The following is a 25,911-nucleotide window of genomic DNA, read 5'->3' on the forward strand; positions in this document are numbered from 1 at the left end:
CGTGGCCTGAGAACCACACACAGGGAGCCGACTGAAATCCCGAGACCCGTCGACGGAGCTTGTACGGCAGAAAACGGTAACGTGAAGCAATTTTTATTCATATAATTTGAAAAATAAAGATTGACGGTGTTGATTTGGTTGTCGAGCGTTCGGTTGTCATGTCGGGTTCGAGGAAGCTAAAGTCCTCCGAGAGGGCAGCTGTCAATTAGCCGCTGTTGCCTTCAGGGACCTGACAGCTGACTGTTTATTACACTCCGAAGTATTGTTTTTCTTCCCATATAAACGCCATTTCGTCTTTCTATTATTTTGAGTCAGCCGATAAAACGTCGTTGGTGAACGGAGAGAGCATTAAAGGGTTAGAGTTCATATTCGCCATCATTATGTAACCGAGTGTGGCCACGTTAAAACCGCATAATAATGTGGCATTTCAGGGCTTTTTTTTCACGAACAGCAAAAGGTAAGGAGTGCTTGTTGCACCACTGCTGTAATTTTATTTCTCTTCTCGAGGCAGTGTTGTGGTGTTTTCACAGGTAAAACACTGTACATGCTGATCTAGTTTTTTTTTACAGTGCAAATCCAGGATATTCACGTTTATTCCCGTGGTTGTAGTTTGCATGAGAGGTTGGTCTAAACGAATGCATTGTAGATCTACACCACTGCAAACTAAATATATACATTATTGGAAAGTTTCCCTTTATTTTTTTTGATAAAAAAACTTGCTTGTTTGATATTTTTTGTGCTCAGGGAGCAGACGTAATATTTTTGCGCCATCTCATGGCATTTTGTTGCCACTAAACTATGTTGACGTGAGTTGAGAAGTTTCATGTAGTGTTTTGGCATACATATGTAACAGCTGTTGGTGTAGGGTAGAGGAAGAGACTCAAAATTGTTTTCCAGGGTTTATATTCCGTCTGCAGAAGACACGTACAGGACAAATTGTCTCTGTGACGTATTCTGAGGAAGAATGAGCAGATTATCAGAGAAGAAAAAATAATTGAAATTTTCTTTACAATAACATGTTCTGTGCTCCATTACTAGTCAAAAGGCGGTATTCAGAATAAAATTGTGTTTTGTAGAATATGAATTTAGCAGCAAAATCCACCCTTTATTATCTATCTCTGTGGGCGGGCATTTACCCTCTTGCTGTTCACCAAACATGACTTCAACAATAATGTAAACAAATCAGTGGCTTTATCACTTCAACTTGTTACATGTATCCAATCTTAGCAAGCGATGACACCAGCCTAGCTGGAACAGCAATGAAACATATTCATTTGTGATGGGCGGCCTGCCATCCGCTTATCCCCCTTTTCATGACGGCGTAGTGTCATAACCACTTCCTGTGTTGGCTGTTTGCCATCTCCACCGTATGTTGGCAGTCAGCAGCAAATGTGTCCCCTGTGTGCATGACTGCCGGATGCTGTGCTCTGTCAGAATTGCTTTGCTGCACGTGTGTCACCAAAAGCTTTGGCTTGTCAGTGGTCGGTGCAGTTACAGGTCAGCAGCCGCAATTAGCCAAATGGAGTCGTCGCCCCCTCTCCCGCTGGCCTTGCATCGACTCCAGTCATGGCTCTGTGTGGTCTTAACTATGGCAGAAAGTCACCTGACAACCACTTGACGACTCACCTGCAACTATGCATGTAAAATTCCAGTGACTTGCTTGCAAGTGTCTTTTTGCGTCAGTAAACTGTATTGTAGCATAGCAGTGCATTGACATTTAGTTGGCATTTTCACTCCAGTGACAGTACATTAAAAGGTAAGTAAGTAAAAGATTTAAGGTTTTTGTGCTCAGCTTTGATCCGATTTTAGGTTATTTTATGAATTTGAGGAGTTTAGATGCCCTATCACCTTGAACTCAACTCACCCCACAACAATTAGAATTTTGGCAGACAGTGAACAATTCTTAATGGGGGAAAAGGTTCAAGCTGTTTATTGCCACTCCCAGTTGAACGTTACTGCCAAACAACAAAAATGGCTCAAAGGTAATTATACCTTGTATATTTAGAACACGCACATGACTTTGCCTTAGGGAAGTGTCTTCGCATAATGGTAGCGCACATAAATAGTACCTATTTCACTGGATTTGAACCTTATAAATTTCCCATGCCAAAACTTTTTTTTTAAATTATTTTTTATCATCTTTGATGTTATATTTATTTATTTATTTATTTATTTTGGTGTTAAAAGATCATTCCGGCTAGCAATGCTAATATTTTTAGGTTTGTAGTTGGTCCAAAACACCTGACAGGTGAGAAGGCTGCATTTCTTTTGAATATTTGATATGTAAATGAACTTTGCTTTGATTGAATCGCTTTTCTTCTTAGTTTGAGATCCACCCTAAATCTGGCCAGACTGAGGTAGCGACTACATTTTCTCTAGGTATATCATTATTGTTGTGCTAGTGATGCAGTGTAGTTATATAATAATTTTAGAATATAAGTAAATGAGGTGGACAACCTGTGTGAGGTTTATAAAGTCACTTTCCAGAAAATGTGGCAATGTGTGTACAATTCTGATTCCTCTTGAGAATATTTCCAAGCATAAATTCAAACAATTTATTCCTCCACTCCTCTGAGGTTGGCAGGTGATGCAAAGTTGTTGCTACATTGTCGGGCAGCCATTTTTGTGGAATTGATGGACTGCATACTAGCCACTAAGCAAGCATCTACTTGAAAAATGAATAGTGTTTCTACGCCAAAATGACACCCACATTTGATGGTTATTATTATTTTTACTTTTTCAAATATTTATTCTCTACAACCGACAAACTCTGTCAATGTTAAACTTCAACCAGGTCAGACTCTTTTTGACCTCTGTTCTGGGGAAAAAAATAATTGCCGTGGAATGGTACCTTAAAGAAATTTATTTTTAATCACATAGGGTGCAGCAGCACAGACAGACAGAATACTCACAAAATACTCACGTATTTTCTTGATCATCAGCTAAAATTACGAATGCTGCCAAAGCCTACTAAGTAAATAAAAAGGCATTTTGAGATGCTCATGTTCTGAGTCACAGAAACACTGTATTCTACATTGCATTCATTTTAATCGGGTGCATTTGTAAAGAACATTCTGATCATCAATTGAGACTTCTTTTATGCAACATTCAAGCAAGCGTCTCGGCTTGCTTTGTTTTTTATATGCACGGGTTAACATTAGATGCCGTTGGAAATGGAGCTCAGCTCAGTATAGCATTTGTGCTCAATGTTCAGCCAGTGAAGGTCAGTTAAGTGGAAAAGGCCAAACAAACGTTGGACTGGAGGTAGCGACAGCAGCGTGTTTGGCCCATACGGCAGATCATCTTGTTACGTCCAAATCAGGCCACAAAAACACCAATAGTAACAAGTCAGCATGATGGAGAAAGTAAGCAAATTCCATCCCCCACTCCTCCATTGGCTTTACTGGACACAATCCCAGACGCTGGGCGGCCAGTGCCAGGAGTGGGATTTTGTTGAGAAGTGGGTTAAGCCCGACAGGGGCTTTACAGTGGCGAGCTAGAGGGACTTAGCTTAACTCCACATTGTTGAACCCAAGTGTGCTAATATCAAACAGATTTTTTTTTATCAATGTAAATAGAGAAAGTAACAATACGTTTATGATACGGTAAGATGGTTATGCATTCAGTGGAACGGCTAAAGTAGCATAGTTTGACCCAAATTAAAAAAAAAAAAAAATCTCTAAACTCCTCTTCAGTCAATTTTTCCATAATAGATCCTAGGCATAATGCATGCATGCATTCATGTGCTGTATTCACGCAAGGGCACGCTACTCTGAATGTACTGCGCTCTTGTGATGTGTCTGTTAGCCCAGCTTCTATAATTACCACAGCCTGCAGCGCCTCATGGGGAGCATATTAATACACACGAGTGGAGAATGGGAGCGCATCAACTCGTCATACAGGCCACTCCAGCCTCTTGGCAGGAGTGTTGACATTTGGTGTTTGTTGTCTGTGAACTCGTGCGCACTTGATCACAAAGGATAATACAGCGCTTTTGATGTGTTCAGGTACAGTTGTTAAATAGAATGCGCAAACAAGAGACAAGGTAATCGACAGATTAATAGATTATTAAAAGGACGCTGATTTACAGCCCTAATCTTGATTGATTCAATTATTATTTCATTATTAGTTTTAACACATCACTAAAATTTGACATTTTTAGAGCAAGAAGTGTTTTTAACTCTTAAATTTTGAATAGTTTACCTCATTGGATTATTTCTATTTCTGTTACAATTCTACCCTTGCCTTTGCACTGCACATGTTTGTCTAACCTCTCACACACCTTTGCAGCTATCAGGAGCACCTTAGACAAACAATTACGCAGCTGTAAGATGACCACTGTCTTCTCTAAAATCAGAAGCCTTCATAATGTTAATCTTTCACTGAGCCATCCATGCAGTCCCACACACACTCTTGAGATAGTAAGCAGTGTATGGCGATCATACAATTTGATTATGCAACAATTCACTATGACTTTGTTCTCAGTTTTTGTCATTTTTAACCATCCAAACCTATGTAGTTTATTTAGAAGTTACGCAAAAACGAATTTCACTGAGCTAAACTAACTAACTAAACATGAAGACTACACGATAGATGGATAGAATTCACCTTGTAGGATAACAACTCCTTGTTACGTAATTTCCTCTCAATGCAAATTGGTCAAGCTGTGGTTTGTCGGTGTGCTCAGCGGGATAATCTCACAAAGCATTATCATCCTCTCCGACTTGCGGGATGCTTTGTGCAGAATCCACTCAGCTGAACCCAACAGCCAGGCATGCGGGCCGAGTTTCATCCACCCATCCAAAATACAAGGTCAACGATCTCATAGGGGTCTAGTTACTTGAGTTGCAACTCAAATGTGCTTGAGTGTATGTTTGATGACTCTTTGTAACACAGCCTAACTTCTAAGGTTGAACACATGACATTTCAAGATTATTATTTGCCTTTGTACACAGATTTTTAGCTTCAAATGTAATGGAATTAGAAATACAGGTTGACTATCAAAATCACATCAAATCTTCATAATAACATGATAAATACTGTTTCGCTTTTCTCCAGATTAGGAGCAAAGAAAGTAATGAGTAATTTGAGCAGTTTGGCTCTAGAGAATTCTTGAAACATTTCTTTTACTTATGTTTACATTCCTTTCAAGCTAACCACAGCAACAAGCGTTTATGCAAATGCAAACGTGGTGAGAAGGCTACTTCAAAATATATCGTACCAAAGAACATCCACGCGTCAATTCCTTGGTAGACTTTTATTTTGAAGTAGGCCAAACCAGTTTGTCAGCTGACTTGACACATGATAATGATAATTAAAAGATAATAAAAGATGCTTGAAAAAGACTTATTTAATATGACATTGTACTCTTTAGTGCGTGTTGCCAGCAAATAGTGCTCCAGTGTTAGTGGTTAGCAGCGGTTAGCAGCACTAGATGCTAGCGGAGTTAACAGCTAGCAGCACTCAAATGCCACATACAGTATAGGCTGGCGAGAGCCATCGGATTAATTTTCAAATTCAGTTTAATGGATGCCAAAAGACGGTTGCCATTCCTGATCAATTCTCAACAAACCAAGCTTGCTAAATTGCTGTTTTACTACTATAGTTTTCCCATCACTTAGTTTGTCGGGAGACATTCCAGTAGGATATCCGAATACCAACATTGTTGTAGGTATCTAGTACTGGGATCTGATTAGTTCAAAAACCAAGCCTAATGGCCAACATGTCAGTGAGCGTCTGCTTTCTGATAGCAGTTGGAAATATAACCCTGCGTGCTGGGTGGGTTTTTTCTTATTGATGTTGAAGACACAGGAGCTGTCAGTGCCGCTGTTCCGCTGCTGGTGAAATAGTAATGAGTGTGTATAACGGGCCAGCGCCAGTGTGGTTTACAGCTCGTTTGCACTCGAAGCCGGGCCCCTGTGTTGTAACTGCGTGTCGAGCTGTGTTGTCTTCATTCTCAGTGTCCTGCATTGTTGGCAAAAGGGACGTAACGAGGTAAAAGTCATAAATCTGACCTAGCGATTGAGGTTGGACTTGTAATTTTTGTTTAGCAAACTGCCAGAAGAACATTTGACCATCAAAGTTTCATAAATGTAAAAAAGATAAAAAATTTGTTTTACTTCTCAAAATGTTAAACTAACCAGTAATAAACAGCTAGAGCAGGGTTGTCATATATAGGAAACTATTCCTGAGTGGGCCGGGCCAATAAAATCACAATAAAAGAAAGTGTTAAAATCACGTTTGTAGTGATATTTCCTGGGATATTCTATTCAGCGCCTCTGGAAGATGGATAATACATCATCTGTTTTATTTCTGGTTCGTCGGCTGGAAAATTGGATCGCTAATGACGATGCACTTCGGTATGAAACTCAACAAAATAAAGGCATACTGCATTTGGCAAAGGAGTCACTATAACACGGTTAACCAATCAGGCACCTCATGTTCCAATTAATTTGCTCTTACTTTGAAAAGAAAGCCCGAATCACTAGAAGCAAGAATCGACAACCTGCAGACACCCTGAATCTCACGTACCCGCTGAAGTTCCTTCACATACCCCCTGGGGTACTTGTACCTCCTTTTCAGAACAACTGCAATAGTCTACGTATTCAGTATACAGTATTTGCAGTTCGGCATGATGTAGAATAATTACTGGGCATGGGACCAAAGAGGCCTTTATGAAAAGTATTTATGTCGGTGTTGTATTGGTGGTTTTGTTTGTGTTCCACATGAGCTGGTGATCAGATGACCTTTGGACCCTTGGAATTTGGGCTTGTCAGTATCGCTTGCAGTTCACTGCTCAGCTGTTTGAATTCCATGCTTACTTTCCTTTTTATGTTTGATATTTTGTCTGGCTACCCACCCCACTTTGTTAATGTTTGACTAACACTCTTACATTGAAAAAAGATGTTGAAAAAGCGGTACGCATAAACCCCGCTTTAGTCCGATTTGAGATTGGAGTAAATTTTGGTCATGGTAGAGTAAGGATGACATTTTTTTTTAAAGTGTGTCCCATTCGGACAGCGCCCTTAGCCATCTGTGCGTAAATTCCTCTTGGCCGCCATTTCACACTATTTAGAGGCTGTCTTTATCCTCACCGCAGGATATCAGAGCTCTGCCTGCAGGGTCCCCTGCTGGGGTGGATTTTGATGCCAGAGATTGGATGGACACACATCTCCACGCACACACATACACACGTATGCATAAACACACTTTCTCCATGCATCAATACACTCAAAGGTTTTTGCCTGTAACAAGACTACAAGGTGGAGCATCTGTTCCCTGATCCATTCCTTTCACCAGAAGACCCTCCCATCTCAGTCTGTCTCCTTTGATTCGGTCGCACACACACACTCTCACAATTTACCACAAGCACACGCACTGAATTTTGCCATCTCTGCTCTGCAGTTTTACCGGTGACTCAACCTTTGAGCTCATGCCACTCTTTCACAAACAGCAAACTCCTCCGCAGCTGCTCTGACTTTGTGTACTCTCACGTATCCGCTGTATCCATGCTGGGTTTATATGAACTTTAAATGTCACTTCCCCCGTGTGAACCTTTTCCCTTTGCTTTGTGTGTGCATTCAGGTGAGAGCCAAAGTGAGACCCAGACTGTAGTGTACAACATTTGAGATGTCCAGCAATGCTCTTACGGGTCAGTACAGGCACAGAAATACACAGTGTGTGTGGGTGAGTGAGTGAAATGTAGAGGTGGACTTTAGGAGGATTTTTGAGAGCTGTTTAATTATCTTAGTAAAAGAAAAGTCTTCTGATAATCCGGCTCTATCAGTCCTGATTCCTTGTTCTTACTCATGTCATATGTCATCTAGTTGGCCCACAGGGGACTTTTAATTCAACTAATAACTGTTTAAAAACATTTTCTTGCATGTTTCTGATGCACATGTACGCATAGTAAAGACAAATACATAACTGTCATAGTACAAATAAATACAATGGAACCACTATAGTCATATATGTAACGTTTCATTAACAATCGTTTTTGAGGAGTCACAAACAATATTCAGTAATACACATTTTTTTTTAAAAATTGAATCACAAAAACATAAGGGGATTGTCAAGGACAAAGCAGATGGATTATAGAGCGTGGAAATTTTAAGAGGCTGTCAAATTTGCAGCTTTGCAAAATGGCCATAGAGCTTTTACAATCTTTTGTTTTCTAAACAGGTACACATATAATTCATTTTAAACATAGAATTAGTGTAAAACACAAAATATAAATACTGTATGAATTGTTCATGTCTTGGCCACAAGCCATTAAAACTATTTTTGGGGTGAAAGCTCAAGTTCATTTGTATTTGGCTGTTACAACTGCATTGTTGCTTTGGACTGGTGATATGAGTATGCTGGGGAAAAAAAACAAATAACAATCTGTTTGCTAAAAAAAATGTTTTTACTCTGTGGATTCTCAGTCATCCAGTTCATGGTAATTTGCAAATGTTGAAGCAAGGCTCTTGTAAGCTAGCACTGTATTTGCTATGCGTCATCTGATGAATAAGCACTGCAAGCTGAATTGATTTGTGATTTGATTTACAAAAGGATTTTCTCATGTAGAAAAAAAGACAAAAAATCCCCGTCTCTGTCCTACTTAGAGAGACACCACCACAGCCCAACCTGCTCTTTGCAGCTGGTGCTGCTCCCAATTTCACCCCCCCCCCCCCCCCCCCCCCTTCGTCCCCGTTCCCCTTCATCTCTCTTTGCTCCTCCTCTTCGAGTCAGTGCAAGAAAGCTCCCCCTTCCTCCTCCTCCTTCCTCCTCCGCAGGTTTGTGAACCTCGTGCTCTCTGCGTCAGACGACTCCATTCATGAAAAGTGTGACGTGAGCGGGGTTGGTAACGCTACCGACCGCCCACTCATAGCCCGTGCGCTGCCAGAGCAACCGGAATGCCTGTCATTCTCCAGCCTGTGACTCGCCCTCTTCTGGCTTTTTTTGTGCTGCCTTTTCTCAACCCTGACCGGTCATTTCTGCATCCCCTCGTTTTCATTTTTGCCAACCCTGCGTCAATGGCTGATGAAGAAGTATGAATTTGAGCTCTGTCCTACGTGAGTAGTCGTTCATTGGGCCAGTCATCCTTGATCGTGTTTATGCGTCGTTGCTGTTTGTGAGCGAATCAGCTGCTAATTGTGTGCTTGGCGGCTACACTGCGGAAGCGTGTTGTGCAGTGGTGCGCCGGTGCATGTGTGCAGGAGCTATTTTAGGCTCTGTGGTGGTGGTGATGCTGCTGATGCAGTACGTCTCTGCGTCCTCTGAAGGACGGGTGAAGATGGAGACGAATGAAAACACTCCTGTCTCTTGAAGAGATTAGACCGCTGTGCTAACACGTGCCTGAAATCGGTTTATGTTCGAAAGGATCCACAATCCCACTTGACTGGTGTGTCAACTTTTGCACCCCCCACCTCCTGTGACTTAATCCATCTCTTTTATTTACTCTGCTTGGTAACAGGAACAGTGGCGCCCACCCTTGTCCTCCGCTATTAAGCGTGTTTATGTAACTGCGCTGGATGAGTAGCCGGCAGCCGGCTTTTAGAGGGGAAAGAAGAGGAATCGTTGTCATCCTTTCTCGACAAAACATTCACGACATGCCTAATCACGCTCCAGGCCATTTTCAATGCTTTTTCTTCGATTTGGTGTAGGGTAATTTTACATGGGATAGGACCATAGTTTTTCGGGGTATCAAAATGGTCCGGCCGAGAGCACAGCAGTGTCGTGGTTAACACTGCTGCCTCCCACTTTTGAGACTCGAGGCTCAAATCTAGCACTGTCATGAGATTAAACGTTTGAGAGAATAATTCATTAAGATCTGTAATTACCGGGTAATTGATCCAATTAATCACTTTGTAATCCAACCTAAAGATTTTTTTAACTAAATCCCTTAACCAGAGTTTTTTTGTTTCATTCTCAAGTGCTGCAACCTTTAGTTTCAATCATCAGGAGGAATGCTGCGGTTTTCTTTTGTCAATCATGAAATAATTAGAAAATATCATTGAGATAAAACATCGTCCGTCCTATCCTTTGCCGAATGCTCAAACGCCTTCTTGAGTTTAGTTTGGCAAAGAACTTTGCCATGGCAAGCTGCAATAGTTTCTGTAATTGTCGCTCTTCTTAGCTGTAGCTACAGTCACAGCTGAGTACTTTGCATTTATGTGGTAGACTAAACCTGGGCTACTTCTGTGGTAAGTAATCGCCTGCTTACAAAGAATGCAAGTTAAATTCATCATTCACTGGAACGACAGTTCTCACATGGACTTCCATTTTAACGTCTTTCTTCTGCTCCTGCACTTGTTTTTCCACCCACAAAATGACAGCCAATCGGTGTCCACTTCAGATTGACTTTTGTTTTCAAACCTCCAATTCGATTAACATGATTAAAAAAAACAACATTTTAACTATGACCATGACTTCTATGACATCTTCTTAACTATCCTCATCATGTAAACGAATGACCTAAACCACACTTTTCCAAACGTTTCTTTTTTTATGTAATCTTTTATCCTGGAGTGACTATTTTTTCATAACCAATAGTAAACCCAGTATCTAATAGAGGCACTAATGCATATTGATTTTCTAGTTTCCTGCTGTGGTCGTCTCAGTCTTCTGGGTGCAGCTCCCACTCAAAACATGACAGCCATTCCAAGATTGCATATTCCCTTGAAATGGTGTCAGCCGCAGAAGCGCGTTTGCCTCTTGTGCTGTCTTGTTTCTCTTTGCTCTCAGTCCTTGTTGTTAGCGGGCCAAGCAAGGCCGCCCCTAGTAAGAGAGCACAAGGGGAATTGTTGTGGCAGCAGCTGCTCCGCTCGCAGTGTCGAATGTGTGTCCCCTGGCCGTGCAGGGCAGACAGTTCACGTGGAGCCGGCTCCTCTTGTGTCCTTTGTTGTCCCTCCCGGTAGCCTTTTCCAACAGTGCAGGGCTGCTGCTGGATGTCCGCAAGCAGCCGTCGCAGTTCCTGGCCGTCCTCTGACTCTTTGTTTATATTTTCTTTTCCACATGCTCTGTTCTTCTTCCAAGCCACAAATTGCCTCCCCGTATCTTTCTCTGTCTGCCTAATCTGCTTTTTCCTCCTCTACTTTTCCTCTGAGACCCACTCTCCTCCATGTCTGTCTCTTTGTACTGTATTCTGCACTTACTATCAATGTGTTTCTGATCTGATGCCTGAACATTGCTAATTCACTGTGTGTTTATAACTTTAACCCACCTAAAGTGGGCTATCATATTCACTTCAGTTGGACTTGTGCCCAAAGTGGAGGAGTAAAGCAAAACCAGCCTTGGGAGCGCTCACGTTGTTGGAGTTGTTCCGATGGTAAATGCACCGACAAGTATAAAGAAACGCAGCTGTCATTTTTCTCACTCGCTCGTTTTGTAACCTTTGTTTACCAACATGAGATGACTTTAATTCAGTGTTCCTGATCATGAGTCTGATCTGACATGTGCCAAATATGCATGCCTTGTTTAGATTTCATTTTTGGTGTCATGTTTCCAAATACAATACATATTTTGATGACCCTTGTGGTGGAACGTTGGTGTATGTGGCAAGCATGACTTAGTGAACTGATTCCGGTTTGTTTTTTTGACTCAGACCATTCTGTGTAGAGTTGGAATGTTCTCCTAACTTTTACATTTTTAAATATCATCTGAATCTCGGGATGAGTGGCTGATTATTTATATCATAAGTAGGGCCTGACTGATATGGATTTTTTTAGTTTGATGCTGATTTTCGGCAGAAAGAAATACAGATTTCTGATTAATCTGCTGATCAATTTGAAAAATTATAATGATTAAAATAGCATTTGTTTAATAGGTGTGAATAATATGTGAATTGTCACTATTCACAGGATGCTATTTTACAATTTTTTTTGTTTAAGCAGCAGTAAAAAGTCAAAGTACAAATGCCCTTAGACATTCACCATTGCTCGTAAAAATTGAGATTTGCTTTGTTTTGAATGACAGGTCTGCAGAATGAGCTTATCAACAAATTTCAAGATATATAATTAAGGATACACGGTTTTGGTATGTATTTATGTGTCATAAAAATGACTCTAGCGCTGCTTGTATTCAACTGCTATAAATGTTTTGAGTGTCTTCCCCCTGTGAATTCTAAGAGTAGTCGGATTACTGGGTCCTGTCAGACACGCCCCTGGCTTTTGTGCTCCTCCGTCTAATCCCAAAACACATCAACAGCACAAGGTTTGCTTCACCCAAAATGAAATTATACATTTGTGTAAAATAAAAACAGTGGAGTGAATTGGGTCTGTATTCTGGATACGTACAAACCTGTCCCCCAAGCAAAGTAAGGATTACAGGATCATAGTTTTTTTTTTTCTCTCTCTCTCTCCCCTCCCTTTTTTGTATTTGTTACGTCACAAGGACAATCGGTTTGTCCTTTCAGAAAGTACATTAAAAAGAACATGTAAATGAAACCTTGAAAAACGGGTAAAGACATTATTGATGGAATTCTATGCCAAAAGAGATCTCCCATTAGAGATTAATGGGTGAGGTCCGTTTCCTGTTCTTCTTCGTGTCAGATGTACAGTAGGTTCTGATTCCAGATGAAGATTGAATGCAAGAAATTGAAACTCTCAAAGCCCCTATTTAAGACATTAGATTTAAATTGGGTCATAGCACTAACATGTATAACAGCTTCAGTCTGCCGTGCACTCCTCTCCAAGTGACCGCAGCTAGCGACTGTGTCCCGCATCTGCATGGCTCAGCTTTAAAAATTATTGGTGGCGTGGAATTACAGCTCGGTCCTCTACTCGCACGGCTCGATTGTCTTAGCATTGGAATGGACGGATTTATTGGATACCCGAGAGAGCGTGCTCTTGTTCCCCCTGCACTCTCAGCAACCTGCTTGGAGTCAAGTTTGCATTATAGATGAGCTTTTGGCAGGTGCTACACTCTCACAGCACTCGGGTTACCCTCCAGGAGATAAATGCACACAGATACAGTACATTGTTCACATAAACATTCAAACACATCTCTGCAGATCCGCAAATGAGCAGCTTCACTTTTGAGATCTGACCTTCTTCTTTTTTTTTTTTTGAAGACTTGATGCTTTTGTTTGACCCACTTATCAAGACCAAATAAATACTGTACTGTCTGGCTTTTGTTAGCTTTGGTTAGCTTGAACTTAAGTCAGCTCAAGTGGCGTGCTTCATACATGGTTTTATTGACAAATAAATGTACATTTCGGACCACATTATCGTTACAAATGTGCATAAACCTTCTATGTAGTCAGCACTCTCCCTAGATCTTGATTTATTGTGCCCAGTTTTAATACGTTTTGAATACCTGTGATTGTGAAGGCATAAAAAAATAATCAAATGTCATGTCAAAAAGTTGTTTTTCCAATAATATGTGGCTAACAATCACAGTTACACCATAAACACAAAACAGTTAGCACAACAATGACCAATAAGATTTCTGATTTAAGAAAATACAGAGCACATTTGACTAAAACAGATGGAAATATTGGATCAAAGCAGTGGCAGAGCTACATGGTTGCCAGTCGAGGCCATGGCCACCCTTGTCACTCTGTGGCCAAAGGGAACATTTACATCATTGATATTTTTATGCCATTTTTTCATACATGCAGTAATCTTAGACCACAATTATACCAGCCAATTATTGTTATTACCTGTATATTTCATTTTGAATTTATATCAGAAATTTACCTTGACTCGAATTCTGATTTCTCCCCTGGATCCAAGAACATTGAAAGGCCATTCCCATGAGACAGTTTTAACATTGAAAACTCATTTCATCACTGCATAACGTGCCATCTGTTTAGACTTTGAATTGTTGTGTCCCCTTCTTGACCTTCTCCTTGTGTAACACTTGCAGGTAGTAATATATGGAGTCTCCTCTTAGGGATGATTGATTGCAGCAAAGCTAACAGAGTGGCTGCTGCGGCTAACAACGTGTGGCTGCGCTTGCTCAGACATTGGTCTGTGCTTACCAGATGTTTGGCCCTGAGCTTCCCTAATACAGAGCAACAGTTTTAATCCCCGCTCTCCTGATATAACGCTCCGCCGGCAGCGCCGCAAAGCCCCAACTGTTTGTGTGCACCGTCGGTTTAGTCTTGTTTGCCAGAATTTTCCCAGAAATGAGGCTATTTCAATCCAGTGTGATTTATTCATCGCAAAGCCTGCTTGATGTTTGTTTGTAGACTGACCACTTCCGCCATGGAACGCTTGCACTCTGTCGTTAAAAATAAAAGTCATTAATGTAAGCTCATCCCATCGCAAATCTATGAGAGGATTTGTATTGGCTGAAGTAACGAGAGATCAGTGTTGTGTTCTTTTTTTTTTTTGTGAAACCTGTGAAATTAGCTTCATCATCAACATGTTTTTTGTTGTTGTTGTTTTCAGGTGATTCAAATACTGGGAGGCCAATGTGTTAGGACCGCTCCTTACTAGGTGTACATAGCCCATGTTCATGCATGACATCATGGGAAGTTCCCCCGAGGTGCTCTCATGGACTTCGTGTCCCAGCATGCTGGTGGGCAAGCTGAAGGAAGAGCTCAAACTCAGCGTAGTTGGGGACTCCATGAAGAAATCAAACGCACCCAACTCTCAAACACATCCTCCTACGTCCCCGGCCCCTCAGATAATCACGGACCTGGCCCCGCCCACGCACCTGCCCGCACCCCTGCAGCTTCTGCAGCCGCCCAACCAGGATGATGAGACGGCGCTCGGGGGTTTGAGCCCTCCGAACATGGCCTTAAGCGTAGACTCCACGCGGAGCGAGGGCGGCCACTTTGACAACAGCGTCCTTCAGCTGCAGGAGCACGACCACGAGGAACCGATCTCGCCGGCCTCATGCGAGCACGGGGGCTGCGGTAGCGGAATGGAGGAGCAGACGGGAGACGGGGACTGTCATCTGGACCACAGTGGAGAGGGCGGACAAGGTCACCCGCAACACCCCGACGACATCAAGCTGCACTTCCACAGAGCCGGGCCCGGCTCGGGTGGCTTCCTGGAGGGGCTTTTTGGCTGTCTCCGACCGGTCTGGAACATTATAGGAAAGACGTACTCCACGGAATACAAGCTACAACAACAAGGTGAGCTTATGGTTGCTCGGCATGAAGCAATGCGGTTTGTCACTCTGAATTTAGGTCAGGAAGAAGGTAGACTCACCATGCTGCAGGCTAAAAGGTTCGAGCGCGGTCAGGAAAAATTGGGCTGAACCTCCTGATTGTTCTTCCAAATGATCTCTGTAGTTTACATACCATATTTTTAAGGGCAGTTTTTTAGCTACATGGCTTTATTGTGGCAAGTATAATTGGTAGTAATGTAATTTTTACAGCGTGAGATGTAGCTTGCCTATACCAAGTCCCGATTTGGTACCTCAGCAATGCGTTTGTTTGTTTCAGGTGACAGAATATTGAGTTCTGTAATCTATAACGTAATGGATTAGTACAAAAGTAATAGAGATCGATTTCTTTAATGTACAAAGTAATTGATGACTTTAGTACCTAATTAATTTAAGTACAGTCATTTTTAGACGCTTGTTTAGGCAAGCAATTTAAAATTTGGAGAGATAAGCAGTAGATATTTGGGATTGAATGTCTGCACTCTTGAAAGACAAAAAACTATGTCTATGGGATTGAATAAGTTATTGTATGATTGTATCTTTTTAAGTTTCCTGTGACAACTACCAGAATAATCACATAAATGCTGTGTTTACTTCCCTTCTTTCCGGCTGTGCTGTGATGGTTCATATAATATAAAATAGGGGCGTTCAGATCTGAAATCAGATGTCGGTCCGATATCAGCCCCAGAATTGGATTATAACGATCTGCATTGAAAATCTCTGCTATTTTCACTCACACACAAGCAGTTAATTCCAGACTAACTAAAAGAGCTGGATCTAAGTGCTAATTGCTGTTAATTGCTGTCATTATAGTACTAAATCCGACAATTAGGCCTTGTGGCGCCTATATGTGCTTTCAACCTTTTCTTTTCTTTGTGCTTAACCCAACAAAGTACTGCATCAAAGTTTCCATTTGCGTATTTCCAGACATGTGGGAGGTTCCGTTTGAGGAAATCTCCGAGTTGCAGTGGCTGGGTAGCGGTGCTCAGGGAGCCGTCTTCCTTGGCAAATTCCGCTCTGAGGAGGTAGCTATCAAGAAAGTACGCGAACAGAAAGAGACGGACATTAAACACCTGCGAAAACTCAAGCACCCCAACATCATCAGCTTCAAGTGAGTCATACCTTTGCTTTGCACCATGTCGCACACACCGCTGCCCTGCTCACCCCGTTGCCGTTTTCTATAAGGGGGGTGTGCACTCAGGCGCCTTGTTACTGCATCATCATGGAGTACTGCGCTCAAGGCCAGCTTTATGAGGTGCTGAGGGCAGGACGCAAAGTCACCCCCAGGCTGCTGGTGGACTGGGCCTCAGGCATTGCCAGTGGCATGAACTACCTGCACCTCCACAAGATCATCCACAGAGATCTCAAATCTCCCAAGTGAGTTTCCTGACTGTGCTTGTGCCGTAGTTGCCGTTTGCAAGACTTTGTTCAGAAATGATTTCTCAAATGAACATTTTAACATACCCAAAGACATATTTTCATGTTTTTTTTTTAAGAGACCAGATATTCAATCCCAGATACAGGTGATTAAGTCTGAAAATAATTGATATCTTTTAATAGTTAAGTGTTAAAATAGAAAATTACTTTAGGTATAAAGTGCCACATTACTTGTTTTTTAAAGTAATTAAGTACTAAAGTAAATGATTACTTAAGGTACTAAAGTAAATGATTACCCGTATACTTAAAGTACTAAACTAATTGATTACTTGAGGACTTAAGGTACTAACGGAATTGATTGTTTGAGTGTTTAATTCACATAGTACCAGCCACTTTTAGACCCCACTTGGGAAAAAAAAATCATAGACATACCTAGGATTGAATGTGTGGAATTAAATTTAAAAAAAAAACAAACAACCAAAGTAAACGTAAAAGTACCTCTTTGGGATTGAATGAGTTTATAATACTCTACTGTCTGGTTCTATAGACAGTTTTAACATCGACGACAAAGTATCTCTTTCTCTACATCTTCATATGACCTATGAAGCGTTTATATTTATCATAATTACTATTGCCCACAGCTTTTAGACTATGCAGTAAAATGTTGAAAGCAAACAGATTAGCTTTTCACGTTTCAGTAGTGTGACATTAACCCTCAGGGTGTTAATAATCAAGTGGCCTTTATGCGAGTCAAGTGGCTTACCCTGAACATCCTGCACACAGCATCCGCATCCCCCCTCATCTTTAATCAATATTGGCGTGCTGCAGTGCTGCCAAACACTGTATTAGTCAGCAGAATCATTTCAAACTGAGTCTCCTGGAAAGGTCATCCTCATTGGATTAATTGGATGAATCACCTGCTGCAAGAATTTCAAAATAATGCAATTAAAGTCATGTTTTGATGCTCCCCGATTGTCACTTAAATATATCATAATAATATATTATCATTTTCTTTCCTATAAAGTGAGGTGCCTATGTTTTTGTTTTTGTACGATCCCAACTTGTGACATTTCATGGTTTCAAATGGCCTAACAACACGAGATCTCGCAGCACAAGGAGACACATTCAATCAATGCCCTTTTGTTTGATTTTTGCTTTAGAAGTGCTTTTCATACAAACATTTATTACTTTGGTTACCGCTTGTTCTGACCTGTTCTGATCATTTCATCGTTTCCAGATCAAGTACTGAAGTGATTAAGTGATTACTATACTGTAGGTACTAAAACTACAACTAAAAAAAAGACTACTACTGAAAACAAAATATTACTTCAGGTAATCGGTTACTTTAGCACGTAAGTAGATGAGTGGTCTTTTACTTTAGTGCTTAAAGTAATTGATAGCTTTAATACTGAATAAAGTATATATTTATATATGTCATCACTTACTTAACTGCTTAATTTATTAAGTACCAGTCATTTTTTTCAAAAAAGGAATAAATAAGACAAATTTTTAGGTTTATGAGACTAGACAGTCAATTTCAGTACTTAGTTATAATTATATACAGTATATGTATATGTACTGAAATTGACTAGTCAATTTCAGTACTTAGTTATAATTATATACAGTATATATATATATATATATATATATATATATATATATATATATATATATATATATATATATATATATATACACATATGTATATATATATATATAATTATAATTATATATAATTATAACTATGTACTGAAATTGACTGTCTAGTCTCATAAACCTAAAAATATGTCTTTTGGATTAGATGAGTTAAAGTAGGATATGATGTCAACTTTTTTTTTGGAACACCCTGCCTGCAAATTAAATCTTTTCTTCTCTCTGTATTTTTAAATAGTGTTTTGGTCACCCACAATGACTCTGTGAAGATCTCTGACTTTGGAACGTCCAAAGAGCTCAGTGACAAAAGTACCAAGATGTCATTTGCTGGTACGGTGGCCTGGATGGCTCCAGAAGTCATTCGAAATGAGCCTGTGTCAGAAAAAGTGGACATTTGGTGAGTTGAGCATAGCCCAAAAGGCGTTTTTAAATTTTTGGACATTTTTGATTGTGAGGCTCTCACTGTTAACTTGCAGGTCATTTGGAGTTGTTTTATGGGAACTGCTGACTGGAGAGATCCCCTACAAAGACGTCGACTCTTCCGCTATCATCTGGGGCGTTGGTAGCAACAGTCTTCACCTCCCCGTGCCCTCCACGTGCCCAGATGGCTTCAAAATCCTCATGAAACAAACGTGGTGTGTTTAATGCTTCTTCATTAAATGCTAAAACATACGTATGAGCGTCAACTTGAGCTTTTTGATGCAAAAGCTCACACAATGACTCACTTATTCATTCTTTACCAGGCAAGGCAAGCCCAGAAACAGACCGTCGTTCCGTCAGATCCTCCTACACCTAGACATCGCCTCGGCCGATGTTCTGGGAGCTCCTCAGGAGACCTACTTCAAGTCTCAGGTCTGCACTACATCTGAAGACTATCAGCTTTAAAGGAGAACACTTCACTGTACAAGCCTAGGGGTTTTCACTGTCTTTTTTCATTCATGTTCCAGGCCGAATGGCGGGAGGAAGTGAAGAAACATTTTGAGAAGATCAAAAGCGAAGGCACGTGCATTCACAGGCTGGATGAAGAGCTGATCAGACGCAGGCGGGATGAACTCAGGTGTGATTAATCAGTCCCAGGATTATGTGAGCAATAGGATTTAATTACGCAAAATAGCTGTTTATAAGAGAAGGGCGCTGCACATTTGCGGTGGCCATAATGCTTTCAGGTCAAAAACATTAAGGGGCGGATTCAGGTTACAACAAAACTGCTGTTTTGGTGGTTGCCGGAGTGCCTCGCAATAAAAAAACAAAAAACAAAACAAAACAAAAAAAAAAAACGGCACCTCATTACAAGAAAAACTTGTCACAAGACTAGCTATACTTGATCAGTTAAATTGCGACAACATATTGTGACTGTTGTGAAAACATGTATTTCTAGTCACGGAAAGGTTAGAGCGGGTCCAAAGAGGTTTTTGTCAAATGGCTCAATACCACAATAATAAAGCGGGTGAAGTCTTAACTCGTTCAGTGCCAGCTATTTTCCAACACTAGCATATTATTTGAAAAATAAAACATAAATACATCTTTGGTATTTGAGGAGTTAATTGTCTTTCACTGGTTATAGTTGTAATAGCTTCAGAAAATAATTATGTGATTTGGTGCTGCATATGGGTGCAGATCAGGGATTTGTTGAACTTTTTTTGCGGATGTTTTCGACGGTCTCAGGCATGCGCTGGACATCCGGGAACACTATGAGAGAAAGCTGGAGAGAGCCAACAACCTCTACATGGAGCTCAGTGCCATCATGCTGCAGCTGGAAGTCCGGGAGAAAGATCTCATGAAGTGAGTGAATGAGCTCCTATTGCAACGGGCCGCATCTTTCTTTACTACTGTCATCGGTCTGTGCACTTTAGCCGAGCTTATGTCTTTCTCTCCTTAAATTTGTTCTCTCATTATTTAAATTGTATGTACTCACAAAGTAATTATTTTGCGCATTTTAGTGAGATCCAGATCAGCTTTTAATTTGAATTTAATTTTCTTTCCATTCCATTTTATTCAACTGTCCTAACTATTTGAGGGCAAATGTATTTACATGACTAATTTCGAAGGGTTAGTATGCTTGAACCAGAATAACTCCAGCAATAAACTTACATGCCAAGCTAGCTTCAGGCCTTTATTTACATTGCAGGCTGAGCTTCCCAGCTGTGTGTTTATGTGTCTCCTTGACATCCACAAGTGGAAATATGCATATATGTCCACTTTTTTTTTTTAGCCAAGCAATAGGCAGTGTGCATATTTTAAGTACCGTAATGTAATCCTGACAGGAGAGAGCAAGCTGTGGAGAAGAAGTACCCCGGGACATACAAGCGCCACCTGGTCAGACCCATCGTCCGATCCAATGCTGTGGAAAAGCTCATAAAGAAGAAAGGGAGCATTTCCCACAAACCTGGGATGCCCACTGCCAAAAGGTGTGACTCTTACCTTAAAAGGGAACTCAACTCAAAAATGTCTTCACAATAACATGTTCTATGCTGCCTCACTAGTCTAAAATATGAATTACATGGCAAAATCCATCTATTTTTATCTATTTGGGCGACTGTTTTGCCTCTTGCTTTTGACTGTTGCTCAGTGCTCAGCCAATTGCGGCTCAGCTTGTGAATGTCACATGGCCTAACCCAGAAAGCAGGTGAGCCGTGATTGGTTCTTACCTAAGCTAGGAGTAGCTGTGATGTCATTCAACAAAACGACTGCCCACTGAGAGGGGAAAAAAAAAATAATCTTGCTTTGCCACTTAATTCATATTCAACATAGAACAAGAGCAGATAGAACAAATTATTATAAAGAAGTTTTTTTGATTGACACACATAACGATATTTTTATAAAAATAGGTTAAAAATACGCTGTATAGCAGTGGTGTCCAAACTACGGCACAGGGGTCAATTGCGGCCCGCCATACACATTTTAGTGGCCTGTGGGATATACTGTAAATATATTTTGACATGGTGAAAAATGCTAATTTAAAAAGTAATAAAAATGTCTGATGGTAGGCAGCGTACATGTGAAAATAAAATCTCAATTTGCCTCATCATCTAGATGGGAAAGCCTTGACAAAGCAGTTTTTTGTTTTAATACCGGTAACCACAGTACCTTATATAGAAAGTATGCATGCTTGATTTTTACTGTTTAATATATCAAAGTAAAAAAAACGTATATATATTAATAAAAAAATTTCAGTTTGCAACAATCTGAGGAAAATATTTGGACACACCTGCTTTATATTATGATGAATACTAAACACATGGGACATTGTTTCTCCTTGCGCCCCCTCTAGGCCAGACTTGCTTCGTTCTGATGGCATCTCCAGCGTGGACCCCCTTCCCTCCCCTTCACCGCTGTCCGCCAGCCCAAAGGTGTCCACGCCACCTGGAAAAGCCCGCTACCGAAGCAAGCCCCGACATCGCCGCGCCAACAGTAAAGGAAGCCATAGCGAGTTCCCCGGGGTGCTAAAACCTACCTCCGGAGTGCCGGATGATGTCCGGTCACTCCAGGAGCCACCTCACCACCTCCATCACCACCTCCCGCTGCCTACCTCCGGATCCCCGCTCCCATTGAAAGGCCGCGAAGAGGCCGTTGTAAACTGTGCCAATAACCTGCGTTACTTTGGCCCCGCCGCCGCCTTGCGTAGCCCTCAGACCGATCACCTGCAGAGGCGCGTTTCCGGATCCAGCCCTGACCTCATCTCTACGGCGATGGATGCAGACACGCGTCAGCGGACCTCGTCCGCCGGCTCCAATCCCCTCCCGGGTGCCGGCCCCGGCTGTCCCTGCTGCCAGGCTCACCCGTTGCCCGGATGCCTTCACTGTCAGGAGTTTACTCCTGCATCCAGCCAGCCGGACTTGCCCAACTTTTCATCGCTCAGTACTCAAGAGTCGACTTTGAGAGCTCCCAGTAAAGATCCCGCTTCTAATGGCCAGATCTTGAAGAATCCAGAGCCTCAGGAACAGGAGAGTTTCCAGAACAAACACACATTTCCTAATGCACTTCCTCGTACACTCAGACCGCTGAGGAAGGTAAGCAGCCATTGGTCTAATGATGATTTGTATCAAGCCTGAGATGCAAAGTAAGGACGAATAAAATTAATGCTTTTCTTCCAGGGTGGAGATGAGTCATCTGAAGAGGAGGAGGGAGAGGTGGACAGCGAAGTGGAGTTTCCTAGGAGACAGAGGTACCTTTGGTCATTTCAATGAATGATTTCAGGTATCGAGGATACTCCCATCCATCCATCCATGAGTTGTGTTCCAGTGGTGACACGCATTTCTGTTTGTCGGAACACACAGTCATCTGTCACGAAGGCAGTTGTAAAGTTACAAGTACAGCCAATATTTGTATGAAAAACACCCCAAAGACAAATATAAAACATCAGTTACTGAGCATACCTTCTTGTAACACCTCTGTTGGAACCAACAAATCTCTTGTGGCATTTTCCCTCACAGTAAGTTAGTCTGTCCGAGCTGACATTAAGCAAAAGGCTAAGCATGCTTTGGGCAGGTCAGCAACATAACTTGAAGCCACAAAGACAAAAACGCATTCACGTTGACATTCTCATGTGAGGGCAATTTAGTCTTGTCTGTGGTTAGAGCGAGAAGCTAACATTTACAGTACACTCCCTGAATGCTGTTGTCAAACGGCCCAAACGGATGGAGTAAAATAAACGACGATGGTCCAATCAATGTTCCTTGTGCACAAGATTTTCAAGAAAGTCTTATTATGACAACCGAAATGAAACCAGTAGCAACGCTAAATCTTTGCCAACAGAACGAATGACATTCTGGCTTGCAGGCCTCATCGCTGCATGAGCAGCTTCCAGTCGTACTCCACGTTCAGCTCGGAGAACCTCTCCGTTTCCGACGGAGAGGAGGGGAACACCAGCGACCACTCCCACAGCGGGCCCTTGGAGAGGCTGAGCGCTAGCCAGGAGGAGCACCTGGACGAGCTGCTGTCGCACACGCCGGACATCCCCATCGACATCTCCACTCAGTCGGACGGCTTGTCTGACAAGGAGTGTGCCGTCCGCAGGGTCAAGACCCAGATCTCCTTGGGAAAACTCTGCTCGGATGAGCACAGTTACGAGGTTAGTAGTTTTCAATCCAATGGATCCTGTAATTGGGATGGGCAAATCCTGTGAGGCACGTACCAAATCCATTCATCTATTTTCTATCGCGCTTGTCCTCATTTTTGGTGAGCAGGAGCTTTTGCCAGCTGTGTCAGGGTCCTTAGACGTTCCAAACTCAATGACGAGCTGCTCTCTCCGCTCTTTCTCATCCCCTTGAGTCCCCCCCTTATTATTTTCTTTCTCATATAGACCATTTGATCTACCACAAGATGTCAAATTTTGGGTGCTTAGATTATCTTGAGAGGTGCTCCGTCACCCCTAAAAATGAGCTGGCTACACAGTAGCGGCGTCACTTTGTATTAAAAATCATTTTGAATCAAATCAATTCTGAATCAATTTGTTGACCCAAAAATCTAGGTGTACCTAATGATGTGACGGGTGAAAATACATAATGTACCATAACTGTCTTCCCCACCAGAATCCTCTCCAGTACGGTGACTCAGATTGCGACTCATCAGAAGCCGAATGCTCAGATGCCACCATCCGAAACAACAAAGCGGCCCCGTCCTCATGGTGAAAGCACCCTCAGGCACTTTTTTTTTTTTGCCTGGAATCAATAGCGTCCCACTGGGTCCTGCAGGGACTACAGCAATAAGAGGACAAGGATGTCAAAAAATATAGCAATCTCTCCCAGAACTCCCCGTTTACCATGCCTTCATTCCCTCATATTCAGCACAGCATCCAGGCAACCCGTGGCAGGGATTCCCTTTTAGAAAGAACATGTACATGATATAGAATAACATTCATAATTTATTTTTGAAATCTGAAGGACTATTCAGGACATCAGCGAAGAAAAAAAATACTTTTAACGGGACATATTTTGCAGTTTACGCACGTGCTAACCGGTTGAGAGCGATAGTGGGATGAAGACACAAAGTGGTAGGAGTGAAGAGGAAACCTGATTGGTTTTAATGCCGACAGCCAGCGGTGGCCAGTTACATCATCGTTAATCTCTCAGGTGGCCCAGATGTGGAGCTTCATGCCTTCATCTGGCTGCACTCACTGTCTTCATTTTATTGAGCTTTGTGGTCAAATCCAAAAATCAGCAGTGTGTCCCTACAAAGGCACATTTTAAAAACAGCACACCACTAAACAAAAATCATGGCAAACCACTTGTACTTTCTTAGCATTGTATTGACCTGTCACTATATGGTAAAAAAAAAAAAAAAAGAAGAAGAAAGAGGGCTTTCTTGAGGTTCTCTTAAGTCAGTTATTATTTCTTTTATTCTCCATATTTGGACATGTATGGCTTCCCACTCCTGCCCTCGTACCAAAATATCATCAACTGGCTTTAGTCCCTCATCCTGGCCGACAGAACCGGTGGCTTTCCCATTACAAACACCAGCATGAGCACCCGCCTCATCAGGCTGTGAGCGCGCCCAGCATGCATGTGACCGCATTAGGCCGAGCAAAACAAAGACGATATCTGGCTTCTCCTCTCATCGCGAATCGAATGAAGCTATGGATTTGTGAGGACACACAAAGTACCGCATCTCCGTTTCAAGTCTCATCTCAGGATTGTTCGCAAAGGACCGGAACAAAACTGGACTGGACCAACTACTGTATGTTAGAAAGTTGTTTGGACATCTGTTGTTGCTTTTTTGGGGGGCGGGGCGATATTTCCTCAAACAGTGGCCTCTGCTCCAATAATACCCTGCAGCTAAAAAAATATATATGTATATATATATATATATATATATATATATATATATATATATATATATATATATATATATATATATATATATATATATATATATATATATATATATATATATATATATATATATATATATATATATAAACAACACTTTAAAAGCTGCCATGGCAGCTCTGTTAACTCTTTCAGTGCCACGGACGAGAAATTGTGTTTTTTTCCTGGTGTCTAGGGGATTAAAAAAAAAACAAAAAACAAAACTGCAGAGGAGCTAAAAGGCTCAAATCATGAGAAAAAAGTTGCGGCTTATAGTCCGAAAAATACGGTAGCTGTTTTCAAACAATGATTCCTAAAAAACAGAATAAGGTAGCAACTTATTTTTTTGTAATGATTGAAGAATAGAATCTAATATTTCGTATGGTACCAGGCAAGTTTGCATAGACATAGCACCCAATATTTTGTCGGCCTAGAAAGATAAATTAAAATTCTCAAAATTGGCTGGCACTCTAGGGTTTGCCTTATCCAAAAACAGTTGGCACTGAAAGAGTTAATTCCACTAATTATCCTAGGCTAATGTTAGCTCTTTTCCAAACAAACAAAGCTTGTCTCTCAGTCAAGATTAACAATTCACCATCCTCTACACTGATAACTACTGCTTTCCTGTTTAGACCGGAATTTGGCGCCATCTTGTGGCGCATTTCCTTCATAAAGGCCAATTACAATAGACTGCACGTCTAAACAATTCACTGTTAATCATCCAACATCAAAACGGACGCTCCTTCAAACAAACAGCCAGGCCACCATTTAAGGAAATCATTTAAAGGTACAGTATGCCATTTTTCTTCAAGCGCATGGTCTCACATGTTTCTAGCAGGGTACTTTTTACTGAAGTTACACTAATTGTGTGTGTGTAATGGCACTAGCGCAAGTCGTAAAAGAGCAAATCATTCCTCCTGCGGCTTGTTTATAAAAGAAGAATGGAGGTTGCTCGCTTAGGTTTAAGAGCGTC

General features: G+C 41.4%; 1 protein-coding gene across 3 annotated transcripts; it reads left to right on the forward strand.

Moving 5' to 3' along the window:
- Position 1: 1 nt before the first annotated feature.
- Positions 2 to 24,499, forward strand: map3k13 (mitogen-activated protein kinase kinase kinase 13). Of its 3 annotated transcripts, XM_088415936.1 has the most exons (15): positions 13 to 76; positions 7,585 to 7,651; positions 14,379 to 15,070; positions 16,030 to 16,213; positions 16,288 to 16,479; positions 18,371 to 18,529; positions 18,609 to 18,767; positions 18,876 to 18,984; positions 19,080 to 19,189; positions 19,798 to 19,914; positions 20,397 to 20,540; positions 21,404 to 22,142; positions 22,227 to 22,297; positions 22,912 to 23,203; positions 23,664 to 24,499. In XM_088415936.1, the coding sequence occupies exons 3-15, from the start codon at positions 14,440 to 14,442 to the stop codon at positions 23,760 to 23,762; spliced, it is 3,006 nt and encodes a 1,001-aa protein (XP_088272062.1). In that variant the 5' UTR covers positions 13 to 76; positions 7,585 to 7,651; positions 14,379 to 14,439; the 3' UTR covers positions 23,763 to 24,499. The 3 variants fall into 3 exon arrangements, with proteins under 3 accessions (XP_088272063.1, XP_088272062.1, XP_088272061.1); XM_088415937.1 differs by lacking the exon at positions 7,585 to 7,651 and having other exon boundaries at positions 2 to 76; XM_088415935.1 differs by lacking the exons at positions 13 to 76; positions 7,585 to 7,651 and adding an exon at positions 8,774 to 9,056.
- Positions 24,500 to 25,911: the final 1,412 nt, after the last annotated feature.

The sequence above is a fragment of the Hippichthys cyanospilos genome, chromosome 5 (assembly GCF_059441005.1).
Source record: "Hippichthys cyanospilos isolate Australia breed blue-spotted pipefish chromosome 5, RoL_Hcya_1.0, whole genome shotgun sequence".
In the NCBI taxonomy this organism is placed as follows: Eukaryota; Metazoa; Chordata; class Actinopteri; order Syngnathiformes; family Syngnathidae; genus Hippichthys; species Hippichthys cyanospilos.

Bases quoted from the DNA above. Each gene is read 5' to 3' on its own strand.
- map3k13 (XM_088415937.1), top strand. From the start codon at position 14,440: ATGTTCATGCATGACATCATGGGAAGTTCCCCCGAGGTGCTCTCATGG. The intron at 16,480-18,370 runs GTGAGTTTCCTG...ATTTTTAAATAG, and splicing joins AGAGATCTCAAATCTCCCAA to TGTTTTGGTCACCCACAATG. The intron at 18,768-18,875 runs GTGTGTTTAATG...ATTCTTTACCAG, and splicing joins ATCCTCATGAAACAAACGTG to GCAAGGCAAGCCCAGAAACA.